This window comes from Amblyomma mixtum, chromosome 8 (assembly GCF_055824585.1).
Source record: "Amblyomma mixtum isolate Tamu chromosome 8, ASM5582458v1, whole genome shotgun sequence".
Classification (NCBI taxonomy): Eukaryota; Metazoa; Arthropoda; class Arachnida; order Ixodida; family Ixodidae; genus Amblyomma; species Amblyomma mixtum.
In genome coordinates this window covers 129752605-129772420 of record NC_143019.1, presented here as the reverse complement: position 1 = coordinate 129772420, position 19816 = coordinate 129752605, and the positions used below count along the sequence as shown (strand labels likewise).

The 19816-nt window shown below is 47.6% G+C and overlaps 2 protein-coding genes across 2 annotated transcripts; both read right to left on the bottom strand.

Annotated features, from left to right (window-relative positions):
* Positions 1 to 3547: 3547 nt before the first annotated feature.
* LOC149334418 (neprilysin-11-like) lies at positions 3548 to 6916 on the bottom strand. The gene is made up of 2 exons (XM_089556310.1): positions 6680 to 6916; positions 3548 to 3847 (listed from the first exon to the last, which is right to left on the bottom strand). The coding sequence occupies exons 1-2, from the start codon at positions 6911 to 6913 to the stop codon at positions 3548 to 3550; spliced, it is 534 nt and encodes a 177-aa protein (XP_089412436.1). The 5' UTR covers positions 6914 to 6916.
* A 3263-nt stretch (positions 6917 to 10179) lies between these two features.
* Positions 10180 to 10726, bottom strand: LOC149334417 (neprilysin-1-like). Its single transcript, XM_089557923.1, is given in 2 exon segments — positions 10180 to 10242; positions 10244 to 10726. Coding segments are annotated over 2 exon segments (546 nt in total).
* Between the last annotated feature and the right edge of the window lie 9090 nt (positions 10727 to 19816).

Here is a 19816-nt window from a genome sequence, read left to right as displayed (position 1 = left end):
GAGTGCATATTGCTACCGCGCAAAACGATGCAGGACGCAGGTTTTCCTCGATTAAACTTTAGTTGAAGTTCCGCGTCTTGTCCTTTGCTTTCCTCTCTTCGTCCTGCGTCGTTTTGCGCGGTAGCAGTATGCACTCCATTTTCAACCACCAACTAGCCCGCCTTCACTTGTTACATGCAGGCTATTATATAGGGGTTGATTTATATTGTGCTCATTTCTCTATCACCTGATTGATAGTGTGAATATGGTCTATTGCCGAGTATCCTTTACGAAAGCCTGCCTGATAATTTGGTTCATGGAAGTCTAATGTTGTCCTGACTCTATTTGCGATTACCATAGGCAATGTACAGTAAGCTGATCGGTCTGCAATTCAAGTCCTTGACGTCTCCTTTCTTATGAATTAATATTAGCGTTCTTGCAAGCTTCAGGTGCACTCGAGGTCACAAGGCAGTGCGTATACGGGGTGGCTAGTTTTTCTAGCAGAATCTCTCCTCCGTCTTTCACCAAATCTGCTGTTACCTGATCCTCACCAGCTGCTTTCCACCTTTCTATTGCTCCTCGGCCATTCTTTACTTTTTCTCCTTCGTTGATTGCATGATGTTTCATTGCTCTACTGCCCCTTTCATTAACGTTTTGATTGCATTTGCTACTTTAGAGATTTGTGTAGAAGCCTTCGGCTACTTTAACTATCCTATCCACATTGCTATGAACATTGCTCTCGTTTTCTCTTAGCGCATCTCTTATTTTTGTAAATTTGTGATAAACTATGACAGTTTCGTTAAGTATAACACTTAATATCTTGTATAGAATTTTTTTGTACTGCTGTCAGTGTTGCCTGCCGCCGGTTTCCTGGCGTCGTCAAGCTGTTGCTAGTGTTTTTTGCTTGGGAGACCATCAACATATGTGAAATGTTGAAAATAAAGGTGAATTGAATTGAATTGAGATACTCGACTTCAGGAACACTTCGCTTCAGGAACACTCGCAGAAACCATTACCACGTATGCCACCACCTCTCTTGCGTCAAGCAGAGAGTGTGTAAGCAAGTTCCGAAGTTAGGCCACATAACGACATTGCCAGTCGCCAGTGCCTCTCTCGGCTCCCATTATACTGCTTTTAGGCGTGAAATCAGTGACCTCTGGGAACCTCCGGCTGGAATTTCATGGATGTTCACAATTCGGGACTGCTGTCCAGCCAATCTGTGGAGAAGGGCGGCCTTGCTGGTTTGTTTACAGACAGACTTCACTACATTCGTTCTTTTCGCCAGGGTCATGCTAGCATGCATTACAAAGGCACATGGAAAGGTCATTTTCCCACATGTTGACTGCTTTGAATTTTAGGTGATCGCCCTCTTCCATTTCTTCACGCACGCTTTCCTTGCCAGCCAAACTGCCAGTGCTCCTAGCCAGGAGAATCCCCTTTGCTACATTTTCTACGAACGTGGAGTGTTGTGATGAGGCTTCATTCATCAACCATGATTATTGAGCGTCGGTGTATAAAGAGCCTAGAAAATTTCTTTGTTATGCTCTCAATTCCGAGCTCGGCCAGTTGCGCTTGCAAGATCACGAAACCAGGAAGTCCACTTAGTACTGAGCCCTCCAGATCGCACTCTAGGTTTCAGACTTTCTGGCGCGCCCGTCGCTTTGCCCCAGTGTACGGATAGAATGGTTTGGTTTATGAGAGTTTAACGTCCCAAGGAGACTCAGACTACGAGAGACGTCGTAGTGAAGGGCTCCAGAAGTTTCGACCACCTGGGGTTCCTTGACGTGCATTGACAGCGCACAGTAGACGGGCCTTTAGCATTTTTCCACCCTGGGACGCGGCTGAGATATAAATCGCGTGTTTCCTTTGAGCAGCCAAGCGCAGTAACCGCTGAGCCACCAGGACGGCTGCACGGGCAGAACGAGTGCAGTGGCATGCATGCGGCATAGGCTACGACAGACGAAACATACTGCAGAACAGCGCACAGCGACGTCAGACATCAAAACCGGTGCTGGGAAGACGGTGAAGAGCCTAGGCCAAGCTAGAGCTACTGAAGAACATGCCGCCCTGAGAAGAAGCGACATATCGTGCGATTTCGGTGCTCACGGCTCAGTGGTGACGGCGCGGTCGTGAAGCGATGGATGCCTGCACAACGACAATTCGGTTCCAGGAATAAACCTGGCTCCGCGGCCCTCTTCGCTGGAGTGTGTGTAGAGGAGCTTTGAAAAGGCACAATTATCGTAGCCTCGCCGGGTGAGGAGGACCCCAGAAAAGAAGGCTTCAGAGATGAAGGAACAGATATGGACTTCGAGACAAAGTAGAGGACAGAGTTGGTTGCCGGGTAGAGAGGCCACACTCTTAAGACGCTAATGCGCAAAATAGGTTGTTTCTGCAATTAAGTTAGTCGGCGTGACTGGCACAGAAGACAGGAGAGCAATGATAGGAGAACCTGATTTAACTCTCGCCTCGTATCGTTATTCTAGGTCTTACGCCATGGCCCTGGAAATTGTACTTCAATCGAATTGCTGCCAAGAGAGTTTAAATTAATGACGCGCTTTTTTATATATCAGTAGATATAAACTCCCCGTTCGCTTTGATATTGTGTGGGAGAAATATCGACGCGTCGAACTTTACCATGAGGGTCCTCCGTCTCATCGTCGAATGAATGCTGCCCCGAGAGAAGTGCTTCGTAGGAGTTTTGTGATCTGTGATACATTTTGTGGACGTTCTTAGGGTTTGCTTTAATGTGTGTGCGGCTCCCGAGGAGGATGGTATTGGGGGGAACCACTCTTATGGATGCGATAAACAGGAAAAGACATTACATTCATCGTTTGCGTGCTGCTTCGTAAAGAAGGACTCTGATTCTTTTTATATATTTGTGTTGTAAATTCCTATTCTTTTTTTTATTTTACGCCTAGTAGCACCCTGGAAAAAGAAAAAGGCGTTTGTGCGATCGCGTCTCATTACCGCTCTTAGCATGTGTGTGAACTCAGCGGTAATACGCAGGAGGACTTCACGAGAGGGTGCGTAAAGGTACTGGACGACAAAGAGAAATTGGACGGCTTAAATCAGATAACGCGTTCTTATCACAACGAGACCACTCTCCCCGAAAAAGGAGCCATTCTAAAGCAGAGAAGGCTAAGAACCGAAATCGTTTTTTCTGTCACCGGCCGATTTTGCAAGTAAAATGATTGCGTCAAGACCGATTTCTTTTTTGTGGATCTCAGAGGCCACTCACTTCACAACAATGGCAACCCATCCTTATCGGTAAGGAGGTCACGAGTTTGAATCGACTGGGCGGAAGATTTTTAAAATTTGCTAGCAGACAAATGTTTTTTTTTTTGACGGACCAACAGTAAGATAGTGAGGAAGAGCAGGCGATCAATTGTTATTAGAAATATATGGGAACACTTTGTTTATTGGAAATCATAATTTCTCTTCTGGGTCCCTTTAAGGCACTGCATGTCCCAAGCCGGTTACATGGCGACGGGCTTGCGCGTTCCCGTTAATGTCTCTGAGGACTGTGCTTGTAACTTGTAAATGTGGTCATTTAGTAAACACACGAGGTTCACCAAAAGGAGCAGCGCGACGAGGGACGCATGGCCGCACCGGTGGGGCACCTGAAGGCCTCCGCAAAGGCCTTCATGTTCTTGAGGGGCACGTTACAGCGGTCCACAAAAGGCGCGTACTGCCTGGCCTGAAGGACGCTCCTCTCGGCGCACCATTTGACGCACGAGGAGATGAAGAAGAGCTGCTTGGCGTCGTACTTGAGCTCGCCCAGCCTCCGGCGGTCGCCGTGGCTCACGTAGGCCTGGTGGGCGGACACTAAGCCGGCAAAGTCTGCCATGTTCTCGGAGTCCGCTGTGCCCTGCAGTTGGGTGACACTGATCATCCTGCCCGTTCCATTCCTGTCGAGGCGAGCGCAGTCTTGAATTGAAGCTCAGACAGAATCGGCGCCATTTCTTTGCAGGTACTTGAAGCCCAATGAAGCTATCAACTGCCGTTCCTTCACTTGTTCTGCTCCAAATTTACTTCTACTACGTATGAATGTGTGCACAATTCTAGCGTTTTGACTGCAAGCAATTGCTGCCTGTTACCCGCTATTCGTAGAGGGTACATCGCGTAGTTATGCTGCTATTTTACTTTCTGATGTAGCCTCGATACAGATATTAAAACGAATGAAGTTTTGGTTGGTGTGGTTTATGAGGTTTAACGTCCCAAAGCGACTCATGCTATCAGGGACGCCGTAGTGAAGGGCTCCGGAAATTTCGACCACCTGGGGTTCTTTAGTGGGCACTGACATCGCACAGCACAGGGGCCGCTAGAATTTTGCCTTCATCGAATTTCGACCGCTGCGGCCGCGATTGAACTTGCGTCCTTCGGGTCAGCAGTCGAGCTCCATTACCGTTGAGCCACCACGGCGGCTTAAGTTTTGTTTACATATCTATTCTGTGGCTAACAAGACGTAGAATGTAGTGTTTTGCGAAAATTACTTCATCACGTTTCCGATACAAAGGCCCAACCTAGCTAGAACACTGGCAGTAAAATTGTTTCTATAGATTGGCTTGAACTGCTGCCACGCTCGCGCAACCGCTTACTGCCTCGTCACAAGTGCCATCCATCCAGTGTCGATCTGAATGACTGACGACTCCAGATACCTTGACAGCCGTTATTTCTGCCTGGCCTCAGAGCACGCATCGCCGCACCTGGCGTTACATACAAATTCTCCTTTGTGCTGCCCATTCGGGTCAAACGACACAGTTCAAAGGAACTGATCACCAGCATGGAAAGTGTGTAACTATTGTAACTAAGAAACGCTGTTGCTCTGCCACATCGTATTTCGTTGGAACGCCCAAAAAATAGCTGTCCGGCGATGGCAACATACTGAAGCGATCGATTTGCATTACAGATTATCTATTTGCCACGACATTTCGCGAAATTTAATCTTGTGTATACTTATTCTAGTTCACAAGGACCGCAGCTTCTTCGACTGTTTTAACTCGATAGTTTCGGAGCTCACATTCAGCTGCAATCCCTAGCTTGTGAGGATGAAATTTATGGACCGATGGTCATGTGATGTCACAGGCTCCGCAATCATTAACGAGGAGCATGATGTCACAACACGAACGACCACGTGACTGCCTACCACTTGTTTGGCGTCACCCTAAATGGAAATTCATTACATTGCTCAAATTGTCGTTATAACGTCGCAACACGACGCAAACACCATTGTGACATGTAAGAATGAAAACTAAATGCACTAAAAAGAAAAATTTGGAGGAGGTGACAATTGAATTTGAGAAGTTTGGGCTACGAGTCAGACATGCTACTCCTAAGCGATCGAGGGACGCGTGTCCTGAGGTGAATAAAAATCAGTTAAAAATGAAATAGAAAATGAGTTAAAAATTAAAACAATAAAACAAAATAAAAAGTGTCCTTGTCAGCAAAGTGATTTGCACGTAAGAACCCAGGCAGCTGCAGAGACCCGCAAACGCCACTGCTTCATGCGCTTAAAGGGGAGGAAGTGTGGCTCAAATTTCTGACGATGAAAGCCGTTTATAAGGAGGTCATGCTGCGCTCGACAAACCTGTCTCGTTTCTTGCTCCAGACCTAAAGTTTTTTTCTTTCCAAATGCCCAGTTCTTGTTTTATGCGGAGCATATTACTAGCGGTACACTACAGCCCTTCGCCGTGGTTACGCGCCGTGCGCACCACTTGGTACAGTGACAGTGAGCAAGATGTCTAATTTTCGAACCCTAGCCGGTTTTTTGTGTACCGATAAAAGTTCTTACGCACCCACCACTTCACAATGACAACCCTAGGTTATGATTAGGACTGAAGAAAAACGCCAAATTAGATGCTGATGTCAAAGAAAATTCTTGGTGACGGGTACTGAGCATGAGGTTCGTAGAGGTAACGAGAACATCTAAATACGAAAGCCTGCAAACCAAAGTCTGTGTACTATGGATTCTCAGAGCAGACCAATAAGATTTACCTCTTCTTAGTTGGCGATAATATTAGTGATATCAGTCAAAAGAATGCAGACGCCACATCAGGTTTCATCCATATGCAGCACCGTCCCGTATTTGAAGAGCTGAACTGGGAGCGGTCCCAAGTTAATTTCTGCGCGCTGTTCGTTATCCAGACGCTTCCTTCACTAATGCGACTGCTTCTTGGTAAAAGGATTGTGCATCCTCAAAGGTCTGGGGTCCTGTAATCTTCATTTCCTCAGCTTCTGAGATGCATTTCTCGCACCACGAAGGTGTTTTGTAATTTGGGAAAAGCTAGCAACCGCAGTAGTCCAGGTTATGTGAATACGAATGACGTTTCACCCATACAAAGCATTTTTTCTTTAAAGCCAGTAGTTTCAGTGCAACACCCAAGCTCGGCGCATTTTGGCGAGAACGGTGAGCTCCAGGTTTTGACTTTTCCAAATGACTGTTCTAGACAGCAGCTGCTTAATTGCAATCACGACGGTACAACCCACAGTGTCCTAAGTGAGGCTTTCTTTGAGTAACCGCTAAGCGAGCCCATACAATGAGATTCTCTCGGAGGTCGGCGAAGCCCAAGTGGCTGCAGTGATTTCCAGATCGCCACTCTTCTTTACCCTGTAGCGCGCAGTGTGAGGATGTCCCGTAATGTGCATTACATTTCATTAACAATGCACTCTCGAAACCTCAGTTGCGCCTGCCCCTACTCACGTCATTCGCTCCGTGCGACCGACGAAGACATGACACCCGCTCTAAGTACTGTTCCCTGGAGTGGTTGGACCACCAGTTGATCCAGCGTCCCTGCGCGTCAATGAGGCTGCCTTGCAGATCGAAGGCGTGCGTGATCTCGTGGCCAATGATTCCTCCCAGGGCGGCGTAGTTGACCGCCTTGGGCAATGCGGGCGAGAATACAGGCGGTCGCAGTGTCGGCGCCGGGAGAACCATCTTGTTGCGGTACGGGACGTACGCCGCGTTCGTCCGCGTCACCTGGAAGCTGCGCCATTCCAGAAGAAGCAGACACGCTCGATTAGCTCGTTATTTCTGCGTTAGAAATAGAAGGGTCGGTACAAGAGGAAATGGCGACTGCCCTCACGCGTGATGCATGCGAAGGCGTGAATCTTGGGTTGTCATCGCAGCGTGCATACTGTGGTAAGTGGAAACCTTCCAGCCGGATTGTTAGCAAACTGCCTACCGTGGTGGGTGGTAGTTAAATTAGTCTTTCGCCGTGAGGGGTCCCTCGGATAGAGCAACCTGCGTCGCAGAAGCCCCACCGGTGGCTGTGTTTCAAGCAGCGAGCTGCCGTGGCAGTGGCACATCGCTTAGCCACTGTACGACTGCACAAGCAGTGATATGAGGACTACAAGATATCTACGAATGTAAGGTACATAATCATTGTACGGGCACTTACTTAAGAGAGATTACTCATGCACTGGCATCAACCCAATAACGCTATAGTGACAGACCCTTAAGGCGGAGCTGCAACAGAATCAACAGTAACAGAAAGCGCTAACGCATTCACATGGTGCTCCGAGGATCGGTAAGAATTTTTTACATCGGAGTTCACTTCGTATTGCGCATTATTCAGTCTGTGTAATGAGAGAGCATATTTTAGAAACGATAGCAGGTGGCTGGAATGGCTGATGACTGTGTTTGAAAGCACAGGCTTGGGAACGTGATTATTATGATAAAAGTCTCACGCGGTCTCATTATTCGTACGCACAGATCTTGTATGCTATAGCAGTCATTTAGACCCTCAAGCCCCTCAAAAACTTGCCTACCGTCATCAGGATTAGTGCGGCAATCAAAAAGTACCAATATCTGAGCACTAGCTTAAGCGCTTATCCATGATCCTGCTTATAGTCACAAAGCGTGATGAAGGGGGAATAAGTTTTTCTGGACTGCCAAGGCCGTCGGAGGGCCTTTGTTGGTGGCAGGTGCTAGTCTTCAAATTAGCGCCCTTCAGGTTTGAAAACTACCTGTACTCACTTGAAGCTAGAATGGTTGGTGGTCTTCCAGGTGATTGTTTTGCTCATGCCGTCCAGCCACGGCGTAAGAAAATTGTTGCCGATGTCCGGGTACGCGCGGTACATAAGGTTGAGTTCCTCCTCCGATCTGAAGTACTTTGGGAAACCAACGTGGACTTCCATGGCACGAACCTTTTCCATAGCCGTCTGTTTCGTTGCCCTGTCCAACCAGTTCGAGCTTTCAATTTTCCCCGTTATGAACTCTCGAATGTGGTCCGTCATCTCTCGTGCCGCGGTCACCGTACTCTGCGGCACCGCTTTGAAGAGGTACCAAGAGAGAAGGGGGACCTGCATGGCTTGCGTGACTGCTATGATGCACCGTGATTTTATGTATTCTGCTCGGTAGAAGTAAGCGGCCACCTGGCGAGACGAGAGTGGCATTAGAGTGCGAATAATCTCCCATGCAATCAGAAGGCTGAGCTTGGTCCCCACGTCGGCGTACAGCTGGTCGATGTAAGACATGGCGGCCAGGTTTACCTGCGCGAGAAGACAATGCCATGGCAGATTTGCTTCCGGCTGCCTAGTACCATGTGCATGTCTTCCTTCATTCTATTTTGTTCTGCGTGATTACAAGGAACGTTAGAAAAAGTGAGAAAAAGAGAGAAGAAATGTTTACTCATCCGGAAGTTCCGACAATTATTCATGAATTTACCAGCGTAAACAAATGGCAGCCTGGCGCTCTGTCGGCAAGCGAAAGCAGTGTAGCTTGGTACACCCGGCGGACGATCGTAGCCTGTTCAGAATGCGGGATGACAGCTGCCACTTGAAAATGAACAGGAGCGAGGGGGTTCTTGCCAACCAAAGAGCTACTGCACAACACTGAAAAAAGGCGACACAGACAAGACATACAAGCGCTGACGAAGTATATTACCTAGCGAATTTCATGTCTTGTACTTCAGGCTGTTTAGCTGTTTGTCCCTGCTTCTTACTTGCCTGGTCATCGCGTCTGCGTCTTGTCTCTGCGTCGTGTTTTTTGAGTGTCGCATAGCAGTGCTTCAGTGATGAATCATCAACGATTCAGCGCTCTTACCCTAGTGGTTTGCCAAGGGCAGTCCGTACGGGTGTCACGGCTGCAAGGTGCAGGCGCATGTCCTAATGCGCTCCATGAACAACTATTGATTTTTGGTCGCTTATAGAGAGTGTGATGCGCTGTGTGCTGATAATTTCATTGTCGACGTTGCAATTCTAGGGAGAGAGTCTAACATTGAGGTCGGCAAGCAGAACAGCGCCAATGAGTGTTTTTTTTTTCTTGTTGAGTCTGAATTCACACAGTGGTTGCGTTTCCCAGTTCGTTTTCTTGTAGGTTAAAATTACAAATACATGAAAATTTTATTTCTGCGCTGTATGTGTGTACGTGTTTTCTGTCTGTGTCCGCGTTTTTTTTTCGCCCAGTTTAATCATAAACGACAAGCACCAACTAGCCTGCCAAAAAACCCTTCTTACTTCTTCCCACTACGCAACAACGTGCTAACAATAACACTGAATGACTTATCTAAACTAAAAGTCACCCTCAAGCCACTTCGCAAATCTACTGCTATCGAGAGATGCATTTATCATTGTATTATCTTGCCTCGATTAAACTAAAAAGTTGCTTCCGTGCGCTTTCGCTTGCAAGCAGCGAGTGGGCGGGCAACCAATTTTCCTTCTCGACTGAGAGCATCAAGAACATCAAGAGAGCATCAAGAGCATCAAGCATCAAGAACAAAATGCAAATGAAAATATAAAGTGTCAGCAAATCATTCGTGGTAAGAAGCGAGCCCATGGATTATTAGCCCATATTTCACATGACCGGAAAACTGAATTCAGGCCAAGGGTTTCTCTATAGTGATGAGCATATGGGATCGGACATATCTGTGTACCTCACCTCAACTTCGTCTTGTGCGCCGTACACACCTCCGGAGTGCACGGAGACCAGGGATGCCCACCGACCATATGGTACGCTGGGCGTATAGTTCTGCAGGAGATTCACGGTTGAGATGACAGCATCCTGGTCCATCTTTAGTGTCGCAGGGTTGGATACAATGCCAAGCGCTGCATTTTCGACCGTGATTATATCGGACGCCCAGAAGAAGGCATTGAAAAAACTGGGGTTGGGTCCAAACGCTCGCATGTGAGCGAGGTAAAAGTTCGCCGTTCGCGGGTTCTTGCTGCGCTCTCGCAACCAGAGCAGATGAGAAAGGCTCATTGTCAGGACAAGCTGTCGTTTGCGACGAGAGAGCTTGGCGTCCTCTAGGGACATGCCCAGGACGGTTACGATGTTGTACTTGAAAAAAAGCATGATGATCTTGTTAAATGGCTCTGCGTACGCGTAGCTGCTAGCGCCAAGACCCACGGACTCTACGAATGTGCGCAGCGACTCGGTTTCGTCCAATGGGCCCTCGATGCAGTTCTTGTACAGGGCGCCCGCCTTCTGGGCAGCACTCTGGTCCCGCGACGGATACGACCATGCGGCTTCCAGTGTTTGGGCTAGCCTGCTGTACATCTCCTCATCCATCTGGACAAGCACCTGGCCAGATGGGTTCTCGTAGTTGCCGCACACGAAGGTGTAGAAGTCATGGCACGGGTCCGCTCCAGGCTTCATGATGGCCTTGAGCATCTTGACTGCGTTCATGCAGTGGCTGTTCTTGCAAAGGGGTCCCCGGGGCTCCGTCGTGGTGGCGCCACTCTTACGCTCTCTGGGCAGCAGGAACCAGAAGACGCCGAGTGCAGTTGTCAGGGCCACAACCGCCGCCATGACGACCAAGCTAGTGGGGTATTGTTTGGGTTCAAGTTCGTCGTCGTGCTCTTCCTCAGTGGTGGCAGCCGCGGCCATTTTTCCTGGTTCTGCGTAGGAAAGGCAGTGACCGCGTTGCTGCCAGATGGAGATATCTAGGCATGAATATTTTACACATACAGCAGAGTACAATTACTTTAAAAGAAAAGAATGCGCTTTGCTCCCTTTCCGTACACCCCAGAAGGAGAGAGGCGATGGGTATAGCGGCGCCATAAACTCCTACGATAGCGTTTGCGGGTCCGCGTGCACCACACAAGTGCAGAGTGCCCCCTGGCTCGAGCAGGTAACTGTTACGGGGCTGGCTCGCCTGAATCCTGCCACCACAGAGAGCTCACTGCCCAGTAAAAGTTAGTTATTGCGGGACTCATCAAGACAACCGTCTCTCTGGCCACCAGTTTGGCGGGGAAGTCCGCGACACACTACGATGGTCAAGACACCGTTTACCTCGGACGAAGTCTCACACGCAGCTGCAAATTTCATGGGCATCTTTTCATTCAATGCGTTTGATGAATGGTGTATTTGCGGTAGAGAGTCACACCTGCACTTTATTACTGATTGCATTTTAAGGCTGCTCCTCAGTGTTCCTTGCGTGCAGTTTCCGAGCCAGCAGCTCGCGACACCTGTCCGCAATTTCATCTCTGACAATGTAAAGAAAACATTTGGGTGGTATAAATGTTACGTTTCGTAAAGGTCAACCTTACCACTGTCTAGTGATATAATCTGTGTGTCGCTGGTTGGAGCTAGATTGCTGTTACAGCTATTTGAGACGAGGTGGTGATGCTGAAGCGATAGGGCGCACTTGCTTTTTCTTTCTTGCCCTATGCATACTCGGCTTCATCTGATAAAAATCGGTGTTTGCCTTGCCGTTTGCATTAATCAATAAAATACAAAATTTCTTTTTATACAAGGGTAGATACTTGGATTTTTTTATTTATTATTCAGGGAAAAATGAAGCACAAAAAGAGAAAACGACTGACAAAGATGGACTTGCAGTGGACACACACATATAGCGGTGTGTGTCCGTTTTTCACAGTCCTTGTCTCATTTTGCGCTACGGTTTTTCACTGATTCATTTTATAGCTTACTCTAAACGCAGGGTGGCGATCGCAAGTCGGCATGCAAACAATGCTGCAACCGAGGCCGGCTTTCCTGAGCTGTAACCGAAAGAACTCTTATCTTTTCCGATGTTTTCAAATTGCGTCCAAGCAGGAGGGAATAGAGGAAACAATTATGCAGTACAGTTATCGCTACCTTGGAGCTGCTTTGAAACTGAATAAATAAAAGGTACTGTTTCTATCGTTTTGGGGAAAATGGTTCATGATCATTTTAGGTACCACATACACCAATGCATTGTTCTTCAGAAAAATGAATTTTTCTGAGGTGATAGCAAAAAAAAAAACAGTGTATTGCAGTCCTAAAGCACGACACAATATACGACTATAGCGTTGGAACACAGTGCCGTGATGAGCTAATCTTGGCCTCCGGCAAAAGGATCCTTTCGCGAGTAACGAAAATCTTCCATGACATCCGACCCTAAAAGGACATCGCAACGTAAGCGCCCACGGTAATATTTATCTCGAATCATTTTTATCACTGCTCTTACGACGGAAGGAATTGGTGAAAGGAGAAAAGATATCTAAAAAAATCATAAAATATACCAAAAGCGACCGAAGAAAAGTTGTGGAATACATACACATTTTTTAAACTGATTCGCCAGTAACTGAATGGATAGAGGCCAGGAGATGGTGTCCTGAGAGCCGTTTAGATGAAGGATATAAAGAAAAAGAAATGCTAGTGTGACACTGAAAGCTTGATTATCGACACGACGATGATTTCGGGATAGCAGAGAAAACATGCTCGCTGCAGTGGCCCCTGGTGTGAGAGTAACCATCGAGAATCAGAAGCTCACAGGAATTGATTTCTAAAGTGCCTGCAGACGCAGAAAAGATGTTTAAACAAGTGCTCCTAGACAGCATAGACCGAGAAATGTCGTTTCCGTTATTAAAAGGCATGATAATTCGCTTGACAACGACCCTTCATGTGCAAAAGGAAGTTATAGGTCCTCCGCGTGACGCTCCCCTGTAAGAGGCTGGGAGCGAAGGCCGTTCTGGCGTGGAAGCGGCTGTACATCTTGTATCGAGCCCAGCAGCCCTTTTCACGTGCTCAATAAGGACTTCGGCCTTCACACCCCGCACACACGAAAATGTTTTGAAGTACATATTACCCTCTTGGGTTTCGCAGTGGGCGCCGGGGCGAAACACCTATTTGTATTCGCGTAAAACAGATGTCGGAAGCAAACATATATACACCTGCTGCAAGACGCCTTCTGCAGGCGGTGAGAAGGTGGTTGGTTAATGTATTGTACGGTATGATGGGCTTGAACTCCCGAAGCTGCACGCGGATTAGGAGGAAATCCAGTGTGGAGAGTCATATTTTTTGAACGCGCAACGACTGCACACTACGCGGACGTTTTTGCAATTTGTGTTCATCGAAATGGCGACTGCAGTGGTCTGGAGTGTGTCTGGCGACCTTTGGTGCACCTGCCGGGCTAACTAGCGCGGTGTTCTGTTAGAAAAGTGAGTGACATTATGAAATCATAGACTGTGATCAGCTTTCGACAGCTTTGAGGGTCCTAATGTAAGAAGAGTTCGACCCACGTGTTGCAGCTGTGTAGCGCATTCAGTGCGCTGCTCTGTTTCGCTATCTACCGGTCCCTTGAATGGTTTCATGAAGCATCGAAAGTCCCGTTAGCAATGGCGTCAGGCGCGGTGACGGTGTCGTTTGGTGAGCAGGAGCGCAGCAAGCGGTCAGTGGCGTACAAAGAGCATTCGTACCTGCTCGGGTTGATTCCCACGGGGCTTCTTGCTCAAGGCAGGGCCGTTGCCGTTGCGATGACGGCCAAAAGACGTCCACAAAACCCTGCAAGAGAAAGCAAGCTTGTAGTTGTTGTTTTTGTTAGCCTTTGAAATGATTGCACATACCAACACGGAGGGATCTTCCAAGAATCTTCTTCTTCTTCTTCACCTCTTTATAATGGCACATACCCACGTGGGGGGATTGGCCAAGGTATAGTGGTATAAATAAGGAAATTTCCATAGGATTACGACAAAATATTGGAGCCAAACATGAATCGGAATGGCAAGCTTCTTCTTGTTCTTCTCCACATGACAATGCACATACTCACGCGGGGGATTGGCCGAGATATGGTGGTGAATGGCAAGGAGGTATATGTGCGGAAAAAAAAAACTAAGTAGAATAGTAGAATTATTGAATTTAGAAAATGTGTATGAATTGTTAAAGTTCTTCAGTAAATAAGCAAATTAGATATACCAGGAATAAAATAAAATACGCTTTTTGATCATGCGGTTTTTGGACATGGATTTAACAGGTTAAGCGACCAGTTGCAATCATGTAATCATGAAGGTAGCCGCAAATAGTGCTTAACGAGAATCTCGTGGCGCTCGCACCAAACGAGAGCAGAACTGGTAGAGACAAAGGGAGTCCTAACCTCGAAATAGGGACCTCCAAATACTGTTTTCTTTGAAATGCGAACTGCCTGCAAGAAAGGAGAAAATGGTAAATTGTTTCAACGTCTCCGCATGTGTTACAAAGGTTTTTTGTAGCGAACTCGCATCTGCATAAGTACAAGTTGAGGTGGGGGATTCTGCATCGCAAAAACATCAAGGACACTTCACACCGCCTGGACTTACACGATCGGACATTGCATGGGAACTTTAAATGTTGAAAATCTATGGTATTCAGCAAAGAATAACCCAAGCTGGCTGATATATGTTGGAAGCGCTGGAAAAGGGAGGTCTCCAACAGAATGAGGTGAAGCACGGGATATATTACAGGGGCTGTGAGAGCTGACCTTGCCAGTAAGTCAGCCAGCTCGTTGAAATAGATACCCGAATGACCAGGTACCCAGACAAAGCGGACCTCCCTTACTGTGCACGGAATCGAAAACCTAAGGGAACGCATCAATATAGAGGTGCCGGAAGTTTGGAGAGAGACTAAAACAGAGAGGCAGTCTGCAAGGATAAGTACCCGTGCTACATGCGAGGATCGGCGTCTTCTTCTGCAGCAGCTCGTGACGAAAAGCTCCTAAAAATAGAGAAATGCAAGGGACTCATCCTTGAATGGAGTATCATTTTGGATCAATAGTTCCTGCAGCATGCAGGACCTACATACAGGGCAAAATAAGCAAGGAAGCGCTGAGCATCCTCCTCGAAGCAAAGCTTCCAAATAAGACCTTAAGACACAGGATTTTCTGGATACCGGCACACACCGGGATAGAGGGTAACTCGAGGGTAGACAGCCTAGTTCGCGAGATCACGAGCCGAGCAGGGCAGTCAGAAACCCTGGAGGACCCCATGACGGTGGAACCAACGTATGCAGAAATATTAAACTACTACAGAGGGCGGAGATTCAAATACCCACCACCCCACACATCATTAACACAGCACGATGCGGTCTGCTGGCGGAGACTGCAAGCAGGGACTTTCCACAATTTATACATACTACATAAAATGTTCCCTACACAATACAGGGACACATGTCCGTGGTGCGGAGCAACCCCCACGCTATATCACATCACATGGGAATGCGAACGTAACAGAGCATTTCACGAGCTAAATGACCCGAATGCGGAACAATGGGAGGGCCTGCTGACCAGCAGCGATCTCACGGCCCAAAGGGCACTGGTGCAGCACGCCTGCGAAGCAGCAAGACTCAGCGGTGCCCTGGAATAGGGGCGCCGACCTTGTGAAGAGGCCGAAGACATGACGACATCGGCCCACCGCTAAAACCTGATTTTTGGAGCAATAAATGTTTTTCACTCACTCACTTGGATCAATAACTAAGTGTCCGGCTAAGTCCCAACTGCTCACCTGGAGGTCTACAGAGCAGCTCATTTCTCACATTTTAGACTTTCCATTCACTGGCAACCCACCCACATTTTTGTACAGGGGTGGCAATGGGATTACTTCGTGGTACATTAAAGAACTGCCTTATCCAGCATGTCTCTCTCTGTGTAAAAAACTGCGTTGTATTGTTTTTTTCCTTACACCTTACGTACGCTGCGAAACGCAGTTGTGATTATCTACCAATGGCTACCGGGACATAGCGGCATAGCAGGCAATCGCCGCGCGGATGAAGTCGCGCGAACTTCTCACTAGGACGGCGATTTTGTGTCCATCCCCCTTTCGAGATGAGACGCAGCGGGCAGGCTTCGCGCACTTGCACGGGACATCAGGATCGCCGCTTGGAATCCCAGCCAATATTCCAATTCACGTTTAAAATCCTTCGACCAAGATCTGAAGCTCCGGTTTCCATCCCACCTACCACGACGGGAAGAAACTTTACTGTATCGCCTGTGGCTTGGTGTCGCTTTCACCAACCGTTACTCTTTCCTAATCGGTATGGCTAATAGCCCTGCATGTGTCATCTGCGGGTGTGACGAGACTATATCCCACATTCTTTGTGACTGCCCTGCCTCCAATGCCGAAAGGCAGTCTCTCAGCCGTGCGCTGGAGCGTCTAGATCCACTCCCACTGACGGAAATGAAGATTCTCGGCCACTCGCTGCGGCGATCGACGGCGGTGAAGGCCTCCAAGGCAGCTTGCGAACTCCTGGCCTGCATGGTAGGCTCTCACTTAACAAACGCTGATTTCCGTGTGACTTCCGTTTTCTGCTACTCCCCTTTCTCTTTCATTTTTTTATCCCCTCACCCCCTTCCCCCCGTGTAGGGTAACAAACCGATTATTCTTCCTGTTAACCTCCCTGCCTTTCCTCTTATTCTTCCTCCACTTCCTACGCAATTGTGCACATGACAGAATCGCCCTTATTTAATGCGCTTGCACATTATGTAGCCAGATTAATGAATAGTACTCCCTAGAATTGTCACTTGGAGAGCAGATCATTCTGCCGCTCTGTAAAATATAATTTTGTATTTTATTGGAGATTCTGCGGCTCGCATTCGGTCGATCATTTGGGTCAGCCAGTTGGCGTGGATTGCACAAAAAGAAAATATAACAAAATGAAAAAAAATCATCATATTAGTCCGTCTCGTGCCATTATTTTGTGAGCACGATAACACTTTGTACAGAATTCCAAACATGCGTGCGGATAATGGACAGATGTTTCTCGCTGGAAAACATGTTTATTAGTTTTCTAGATTATGCGGTATTTGTTAGATGGAGAAAATATACTCTTCTTTGCCGGAGATGCCCAGTGGCGTCCGAAAGGGTTAATGTAAAGGCTTATAATTGTGGATTATACTATTACTATTCCATTCCCTTTCCATTACTGCAAGACTAGTGTACTGGGAGTCGTTAGTTCCACATGCGTCGTTTTAGTTTTGAACTTTTTACTTCGTGAGTGCTTGTTTTCCTTTACTTTTCTTGGTGTGAGTAGCCTAGAAGGAAGGTATCATTTTTTCTTTCTTGGAGGTTCGCACATACTTTGACATTTTCTTTGCAGAAGAGGTGGATGCTGCCATCTCTCATCTGCTGGCAGTGGAAGTCTGTTTCTTGTCCTCTAATTTTGGTCGTGTTCACATGCAAGTATTGAAACGCAAGTGTTAAGGTTTATTGTCATCAGCAGCACCTGAAAAAAATGAGCGTTTCCGGCTAGATACGGTTCATTTAAAAATCCCGACATTTTGGAGTCGACTCGGGTCCTTCTTCAGTTGGGGATGTTTAGCGGTTTACTGTAAGGTATCAAACCCAACCAGACAGGCAGTTCTGCCAAATTATTTAATTTTCAGCAAAGAAAGCTTAATACGGCAAAACGTAATAGTGCCTTGACCTCTGCCAATGTGCCTCCACTCTCAAAATGGTGCGCGGGCAACTGTATTGAAAGGATGATGAAACGGTTTTTGGAGAATTCGAGGTTACTCAAGAATTCAAATCTATGAAGCTTCTAGGTGAAGCACGCAAAGTATTTTTGCCCTAGCATTTAAAATTGAGAAATAATCGTAAATTAAAATCGCGACGATGTTCAGGCTTCTCCTCACTCTGTTGGAGAATGCGGGGAAACTCCTAGTGACGTCATTATCGCCGAAATTTAAGATATCCGCTGCCTTCACCTGTATGCTGCTGTGTGTCATCTGATGGCGCCAAACAATGCCTCGTGCCTCGTGGCATTGGTTTTTTCCATGAAAGAACTGTTTGTTCGCCATAAACTCACGCCGTCATAGGTGACGTCATTATCGGGACATGTGACCGTCGCTGGACACTGCAGAGAAGCTGAGCGCCGACGCCGCTTTATTCGACGATTTCGCCATCATTTCAAATGGTAGCGGAAAATGATTTCGCAGGCTTTACCTGCATGTTTCAACGCAACCGGCCATTTTAAACTACTGGCATTCTAAAACCACTTCAGTTGCCCTTTAAGCAAGACACGTTTCTAACTGCTATTCTCGACCAATTAAGGCGTACCTCTTTGCGAAATCGCACCGGACGTGGCGCTGCACTTGAGTGAAGACCTGTCTCCGAGCATGAGGGCGAATATGGATCCGAGCATATCCGAAATGTTCTGAAGCTTTCCGTCCGAATGGTACCCAGGTGAAAAAAGTTCAGCCCGGAGGCAGATTTCAACCAGCTCTGGCGCGATCCGAGAAACTTGTTATATCCTGATGCCCTATACCACGCAGCCATTGTCGCCGCTTCTCGCGCTACGTGTTCTGGCGCATTCTCTGAACTTCTTCAACATACCATCAAGAAAACCCCTCAGGATCAAAACAGCCTCCCCCCGCGATGCATACTCCCTAGCATTGTTAATTATCTTAACTCCGGGGTGGCTCAGTGGCAACGGCGCCTGGCTGCAGACGCAAAAGACGCGGGTTCGATCCCGGCCGCGGCGGTCGGATTTCGATGTAGGCTAAATTCTAGAGGCCCATATACTGTACGATGACACTGCACGTTAATGAACCCCACGTGGTATAAATTTCCGAAGCCCTTCCCTATGGCGTCCCTCATAGCCTGAATCGATTTGGGATCTTAAACCTCATAAACCAAACCATACCTAAGAAAAGAGGGCGCCGGTGTCGTAGCGACACGAGCGCCGTGGATGGCGTAAGCGCGGTTGAGACGGCCGTCTTCGGCTCGGGGAACTACGACGCACGCTGACGTTCACGCGCGGCGCTCCGTTCTTCGCTGGCGGGGCAAATGGCGAAGCTTCGTCGGCAGACACTTTCTCCCTCATCTCGTCCCGTCCGGCCACGGAGTATCCCCTGCCCTAGCGCGCGCGAATATTCGTTCATAACCGTGCTGGTGAGTCGGACGTGCTCGATTCCATAGCTTATTTTGTTGCTAGCTGCCGTTATTGTTGCAGCAGGAAACGCTGTTTTTGTCAGCAGTTTGTCGTCCCTTTGTTCCCCTAGCGCAAAGCCCGCCGTGCGCTCGGGAGCTTACGCGTTCACGGAGTGGGGTCCAGCGGTATTGAACTGTATCAGCCGTTGTTTAACCGCGGGCAGAAATTATATATCTCCCCACAATCTACGAGCTTCCTCCACGGTGTGTGTACATATAAGGAAACTTTGATCCTAAGAAAAGGAGCAGCGCCAAAGCATGCAACTACAGCTGTGGTACAAGCTACCACGAGCTGTGGTAGATTGAAACCTAGTTCTATCTACGGACAGCACTCAGGGTATGCTGCGTGAGGTGTTACACATGCGTAAGATTATATTTGTTGACTATGCTCTGAAACAAGACAACCATGCTGAGGATGCGTTTTGTTTCACATAGTGAGTCGCACCGTATCGAGTACTTCCTCCACCAGCGTATTTTTTTGTTCTGTTTTTGACGCTTCAAAGTTTTCCTGAATGTTTTACTCTCTTAACGAACGCAGCCTTCAAATATCAAGAATGTTTTTGCGGAATTAAGCTCGTTCATTATTCGAGCAAGCACGACAACCCCTCTGCGCTTCGCGAGGAAAGAAGCTGAGCAAGCATGCACCAACTGCAGGCTTGAGTTCATAGAATATAATTTTGGTAAAGGAATGCTGAATGTAAAGTTACGGGTTATATTACAACATGCTAGCGGTCGATCA

Excerpts from the sequence above, each read along its gene's own strand:
- LOC149334418 (XM_089556310.1), bottom strand. The coding sequence starts at position 6,913 with ATGGTTCTCCCGGCGCCGACACTGCGACCGCCTGTATTCTCGCCCGCA. Across the intron at positions 3,848-6,679 it reads GGTCGCACGGAGCGAATGAC|GGCACAGCGGACTCCGAGAA; the intron begins GTGAGTAGGGGC and ends ACCCAACTGCAG.